This window comes from Branchiostoma belcheri, unplaced genomic scaffold, assembly GCF_001625305.1.
Source record: "Branchiostoma belcheri isolate BF01 breed outbred unplaced genomic scaffold, Haploidv18h27 scaffold132, whole genome shotgun sequence".
Classification (NCBI taxonomy): Eukaryota; Metazoa; Chordata; class Leptocardii; order Amphioxiformes; family Branchiostomatidae; genus Branchiostoma; species Branchiostoma belcheri.
Window position 1 is genome coordinate 83,522 of NW_017802736.1, and position 7,273 is coordinate 90,794.

The 7,273-nt window shown below is 38.9% G+C and overlaps 2 protein-coding genes across 2 annotated transcripts in view; both read left to right on the top strand.

Moving 5' to 3' along the window:
• Window positions 1-3,993, top strand: part of LOC109464104 (malignant fibrous histiocytoma-amplified sequence 1 homolog) — a 45,528-nt gene extending 41,535 nt beyond the window's left edge. Inside the window, exons 12-14 of the mRNA XM_019761038.1 lie at window positions 226-424; window positions 3,443-3,702; window positions 3,986-3,993. Of these exons, the coding sequence (XP_019616597.1) occupies window positions 226-424; window positions 3,443-3,702; window positions 3,986-3,993 (467 nt within the window). The remainder of the gene's footprint in view (window positions 1-225; window positions 425-3,442; window positions 3,703-3,985) is intronic.
• Window positions 3,994-4,699: 706 nt separating this feature from the next.
• The window catches only part of LOC109464130 (polycystic kidney disease protein 1-like 2), a 20,483-nt gene continuing 17,909 nt past the window's right edge, over window positions 4,700-7,273 (top strand). The window contains 4 exon segments of the mRNA XM_019761069.1: window positions 4,700-4,745; window positions 5,275-5,394; window positions 5,828-5,947; window positions 6,329-6,430. Of these exon segments, the coding sequence (XP_019616628.1) occupies window positions 4,721-4,745; window positions 5,275-5,394; window positions 5,828-5,947; window positions 6,329-6,430 (367 nt within the window). The 5' untranslated portion in view covers window positions 4,700-4,720.

The window sequence follows — 7,273 nt, forward strand, 5'->3', positions numbered from 1 at the left end:
CGAGGTCCGTACGTAATATATATATATATATATATATATATAAATTTATATTTATATTTATATAATGATGATTCATAGTACAATTGCGTACTTTTGATGATTATAGTCATCTCCAGTGACCCTATCATAGATCTACTAGTAATAAGATTGATCCTGAAACAGTGTCTGATATTATCATGGTCAATGTCGCTGTTTATACGAACTCAAGTTCCATTTTCTCACCAGGAAACCATGCCTTTGAGGTCATCCGTACTGCAAACCAGCAGTACCAAGGAGTCGACTTCTTCGCCATCGAGGCGAAGTTGCCAGCTGACGGCCTGTCTGCCACTTCCGAGTGGTGCAGGGATTACCAGAACCTGTGTGCTGAGTACGGACTGAGGCCGACGGGATGTGGAGCGGACCAGACAGGCCCCAACTATAGGGGGTAGGACGTGTGACATTCAGGACAGTCATAGTGCATGCTGGGTAACCCTGTCATAATGCACACTGGGTAATCATGCCATAGCCCATGCTGATTAATCATGTCATAGTGCATGCTGGGTAATCCTGTCATAGTGCACGCTGGTTAATCCTGTTAAAGTGCACGCTGGTAAATCCTGCCATAGTGTACACTGGTTAATCCTGTCATAGTGTGCACTTGTTAATCCTGTTATGGTGTAGACTGGTTAATCCTGTCATAGTGCACACTGGTTAATCCTGTCATAGTGTGCACTTGTTAATCCTGTCATAGTGCACACTGGTTAATCCTGTCATAGTGCACACTGGTTAATCCTGTCATAGTGTGCACTTGCTAATCCTGTTATGGTGTACACTGGTTAATCCTGTCATAGTGCACACTGGTTAATCCTGTCATAGTGTGCACTTGTTAATCCTGTTATGTTGTACACTGGTTAATCCTGTCATAGTGCACACTGGTTAATCCTGTCATAGTGCACACTGGTTAATCCTGTTAAAGTGTACACTGGTTATTCCTGTCATAGTGCACACTGGTTAATCCTGTCATAGTGTGCACTTGTTAATCCTGTCATAGTACACGCTGGTTAATCCTGTCATAGTGCACGCTGGTTAATCCTGTCATAGTGCACGCTGGTTAATCCTGTCATAGTGTGCCCTTCTTAATCCTGTTATGGTGTACACTGGTTAATCCTGTCATAGTGCACACTGGTTAATCCTGTCATAGTGTGCACTTGTTAATCCTACCATAGTGCACACTGGTTAATCCTGTCATAGTGCACACTGGTTAATCCTGTCATAGTGCACACTGGTTAATCCTATCATAGTGCACACTGGTTAATCCTGTCATAGTGCACACTGGTTAATCCTGTCATAGTGTGTCACTTGTTAATCCTGTTATGGTGTACACTGGTTCATCCTGTCATAGTGCACACAAGTTAATCCTGTCATGGTGCACGCTGGTTAATCCTGTCATAGTGCACGCTGGTTAATCCTGTCATAGTGTGCACTTGTTAATCCTGTTATAGTGCACACTGGTTAATCCTGCCATAGTACACACTGGTTAATCCTGTCATAGTGCACGCTGGGTAATCCTGCCATAGTGCACACTGGTTCATCCTGTCATAGTGCACACAAGTTAATCCTGTCATAGTGCACGCTGGTTAATCCTGTCATAGTACACGCTGGTTAATCCTGTCATAGTGCACGCTGGTTAATCCTGTCATAGTGCACGCTGGGTAATCCCGTCATGTTGCACGCTGGTTAATCCTGTCATATTGCACACTGGTTAATCCTTTCATAGTGCACACTTGTTAATCCTGTCATAGTGCACACAAGTTAATCCTGTCATAGTGCACACTTGTTAGTCCTGTCATAGTGCACACTTGTTAGTCCTGTCATAGTGCACACTGGTTAATCCTGTCATAGTGTACGCTGGTTAATCCCGTCATATTGCACGCTGCTTAATCCTGTCATAGTGCAACATGGTTAATCATCTCATAGTGCATGCTGGTTAATCCTGTCATAGTGCACACTGGTTAATCCTGTCATAGTGCAAACAAGTTAATCCTGTCATAGTGAACACTGGTTAATCCTGTCATAGTCTACGCTTGTTAATCCTGTCATAGTGCAGACTGGTTAATCCTGTCATAGTGCACGCTGGTTAATCCTGTCATAGTGCACACTTGTTAATCCTGTCATAGTGCACGCTGGTTAATCCTGTCATAGTGCACGATGGTTAATCCTGTCATAGTGCACACTGTTTAATCCTGTCATAGTGCACACTGGTTAATCCTGTCACAGTGCACGCTGGTTAATCCTGTTATAGTGCACACTGGTTAATCCTGTCATAGTGCACGCTGGTTAATCCTGTTATAGTGCACACTGGTTAATCCTGTGCTGTGATCTGGACTGAAGTGCAGGAACTAAAGTCAGGACTGTGCATTATTATAAGTAATGACGAAGTCATAGAATCTGATACATGTACATACATTTTAATTTCTATCATATTACATAACTCAGGTGGGATGATATTATCACAATATTATACATTTTTGGCATATATTATATTAGAAATACACGTATAGTTACATTGTAATACAGTAATAATACTTTTTTTTTTATTCATCAATAAACATACAATATACAATGTAGTGAACCATCCCATTACCTAATAATAATAATCATAATGATGAAATAATAACAATAATAATTCAAGTCATATCTGATGGTAATAAAAGTGATCATAATAATAAGTGGTCATAATAATAAGTGATCATAATAATAAGTGATTATAATAATAAGTGATCATAATAATACATGATCATGATAATAAGTGATCATAATAATAACTGATCAAAATAATTAAAATATTATTGAAATAATAATGATCATAATAACTCAACTCATAACTGATCAGAAAAACAATAATAATCATAGTAATGACAATAATAATGCAACTGATCATAATAATAACGATAATCATAATAATCAATGATCATATATTTCATATCATAATTCAAATAATGATATTGATAATGAAAACACTCAAGAACATAAGGTACCCCATTTGCCACGATGCTTCTGCAGATTTCCCCTTCTTGCAGCAATAGAATATTCTACTGTATGAAAGAAATTTACATAATTAAGAAAAGATTGAAAAGTAACATGGTAATAATACCTATTAAATTTGTAACACATTCTACAAATTGGAATTTTCATCAATTCAGATTTAGTGATGTTATCTTTCTGTTATCTTTCACACAGTAAGGTAAAGTTTGCAGTGCTTAGGGAGGGCAGACAAAGTTAATCTGCAACCACTGTTTTCTAATTTATGTTAGAAGGGGTAACAAGATAGCAATGGTTGAGATAGGGCCCCACCGCAAATAGGTGCTTAGTCATCCTGGCCAAATAAAAGAGAGTTTTAAAAAATTTAAAAAAAAAACTGAAAAAGAATAAAGATATCTTACAAACGTTGTTGTGCTTCCAGGTGCGTGACTGAGTACAACTCTGACCCCTACATCAACAGCGTGCTCAGCTGTCCCCCGGCCGAGGGTGTAGCTGAGGTGGCGAACTTGACTTTCTCAGCCGAGGCTACAGCGGACAGAAGTTTCGGCTTTCACAAATGTAACAGGTACTGCCAACCAGGGATATACGAGAATGATCTGAGTCTGACCTACACATCAGCAGCCTTTGGCTCAGACGGGAGCGGTGACAGGATTGTGTACACCGTGTGCGCAGGCTCAGCAGGTATTATTTTTTATCAATAGTAATAGTTAACGCTCGCCTTGCATTCGGTAGGACTTCAATTATTTTAAAATTAGACCACAGCGACTTAATTTAATGGATGACATCCTCTGAAGACCCCCAAACTAGTGCGCGCGGGCGAATAAAAAATTCCAGCCAAAAAGTATTTGGCACCATTGTCTAAATATAGAATATCACATCAGAAATTAACAACCATTAAAAAATCACACAAAAGCTGCACTATATGTTTCTGGATTGACCAAAATTTAATGTTTTAATGTGATAGGTTGTTGAGGTTTTGAAAATTAAATAGATAAATAATTGTTATTTTANGTTATTATATATATATATATATATATATATATATATATATATATATATATATATATATATATATATATATATATATATATTATATATATATATATATACTATTATTTAGCTGCATGATTTTGTCAAAGCTGGGTTTTGTCGAAACCATGGGTTAACTGCAGAAAAGGTTTTTCCGACAAACTAGTGCAGGAACCTTTGCCACAACACTGGCCAGTCAGGCCTATTCTTGACTTGCCATAATTACGATGCATACACATCTCGTATTAAAATCATTGATGACTTCTCTGTCTTGCTCTCGCTTCAAGGCAACAATGAATTTCCAAAGTACATCAATGGCTTTCAGAGGTCTTCTGCGCATTTTTTTTATCACATTATCTTTTATTTACAGTCCTGTGAACCAGCCTTTTTTTATCAACCAGAACCAAAAAAATTCTCTCCACGGAGCCCTCTCAGACATTGCTTTTTCTAAATAACCGAATTCAATACCAGTATCTCTGTTACCCATCGTGGTGGGAGCCAAATGTGTTTAGCTGGTCAAACACGTATATACGTCTAGACTTAGTATAAAATATAACATTCCTGTTGTCTATGTTCCTTACCTTGACCAGATAACAGCGGCTGTGCCCAGATTCGGAACAAACTATCAGGGGGAGGTTACACCTGTTCCTGTCGACCGGGCTTTGTGCTAATGGAGGATGGCCATGGCTGTGAAGGTAGGGAACTGTTGCCTTGACATTTTCCTTCCACATCTGTATGTATGTATATGGTATCCCGGGTAGTAGGGCTGCTTAGCAAACAACTTTGAATCCCTGATACCCTGAAACCAAAATGCAGAACTATGAATACGTAATGCAAAAAGCATTTCTCATAATACAATCAATCAAAGGTGCAACCGATATTTGTTCAAGTTAATGTCCATGTTATGGAACCTTTGCCACAGCATACTGTGTATGAATGAAAGTTCGTCTGTTCTGGTAGAATCAGTAGTTGTAACTATTATGGATTATGATATCATGTAAAAGAAATATAAGAAAGCCATTAAAAGTTCATGTATAATAAACCAAAAATTGGAACCTGAAATTAGACCTTAAAATTTTTTTTAAAAATTAGAACAGCCATAACCAAAGTATATAAACTAATGTTATTATTATCTTTAACCACTGAAGGCAACCATTATGCACTTGACTGTGTTAATTTGAGGATTTTCAGCCAATAACATTTCTCATTTTTTAATCCCTGCAGAAGATGAGTGTGCAACAGACAACGGTGGATGTGCCCAAACCTGCACCAAAGTCCCAGGAAGTTACACCTGTTCCTGTCAACAGGGCTTCGTGTTGATGGCAGATGCCCATGGTTGTAAAGGTATTGTTTAATTGTATCATGATTGATAGGTGATCATGATTGATTATACAAGTATATAGATAAAAGAATATTAAACACTCTCAGTGCAGGTGAAATTGGAGCTGTGCAGGTATTTCTGATGTCTACCTGCACCTAACCTGCACTGGTCCATGTACTGGGTATATACAGCTTAGTGCAGGTAAAATTGGAGCTGTGCAGGTATTTCTGATGTCTACCTGCACCTAACCTGCACTGGTCCATGTGGATTGCTATTTGTTGCATTGACTGTTACCAACTACAAAGTATAAAAGAACTAATGGTAATGTTTTTTGAATGTAGCTTTAGAATGATCCATACTTCCTCAATCCTGAGTTGTACAGGTAAAAGTTAGGTAACACTTGAAGGTGTTTCAGATCCTGAAGTTGCCTTAAAGTTTGTATTATCGTCTTTGCAGCTGACGAATGTGCGACAGAGAACGGCCGGTGTGACCAGATCTGCACCAAAATCCCCCGAGGCTACAGGTGCTTCTGCCGACAAGGCTTCGTGCTGATGGAAGACGCCCACGGCTGTCGAGGTAAAAAAGTGTCGTTTTGTGTGTTTGCCGCACAGGCGTATATTTACACAGTGTAAATACGCAAAGCCCTTCTTGTTTGACTTAAACAGAAACACAATGTCATGTAAAGGTCTTCTTCACATCAGTTCTGAGTTAATATTTATGGTTGAAAATCATTTATTAGCAGCATATTCTTTCAAGTGACTTTGACGTAATATCATGCATTTCTAACTAACTACACTTTTCTCTGTAATTAGCCCAATTCTAATACCAGCTTTACCTGGGAAAGTTTTGAAATGCGGGTGTAATTAGAATTTTGATGCAGCATGTAAAATGAAAGTTTAGTAAAAGTAACATGACGTTAATTCTTGTTGTGTTAATACTGATTTCTTTGTTTCACAGTGTGCGGCCACTGCCTGGGCGGGGACGTGAACTGTGACCCAGTGTCGGGTGTCTGCTCGGCTGGCTGCCGGGATGGATGGAAAACACAGCTTTGTGATAAAGGTATCGTATACACCAATAACAGTTGACTGACATGCCTGTAATTCAAACATATCTGATCAATGAAGTTATAATGAGGTTATAATCACATGTTTGTTGCTCTATTTACATCTGTATTTAAGTGAGCATTTTTTAACTCCTGCTTTGATCCTTTTTCTTGCAGCTGTGGATTCACCAATGGACCTGGCCATAACTGACATCACGGACGAAGGTTTCCAGGTCACCTGGTCTCCATCCCCTGACCCTGACCTTCAGGGGTACTGTGTGGTGGTCTCCAACCTGGACATGACGACAGCTGTCAATCAGAGCACTGACGAGGCGTGGTTTCCGGTGGTCGGCCTGTTCCCGGAGACTACTTACATCATCAGGGTGACTGCTCTGTTCTCTTCAGGTGGTTGGAGGTCACAGAGCGAGGCGGCAATGATACCGGCAACCACAGGTAGGGAGAGTCTAGCTGCGGTTGACTGTTGATATATATCCAAAGATAAAACTTATTCTGACTCTTTATTGATACCAGAACATTGCCAGGTTGTGCATTGCTGGTTATGATGATTAAACATTTGTAAGCAAAGTTAGTTTTTTTTTTTTAATGCGTGCATTCTTTTACATGAGGAACTGTCAACCATAACTATGTAACTAATCAAAGGGTTCATCCTGGTTGTATTTAAAACCTATGGGAAAAATACTCGATTTAATGTACTATGTTTACTCCACATGCTTATCCCATATTATTTTGTCTTCCAAAAAGGAAATATTGGATTAAGTCCAGATACATGCTAAAACCTTAAAATTAGATTTGTATCAGAGTGCATGTACAGATACAGTCTCTTGTTTTTACCAGTAACG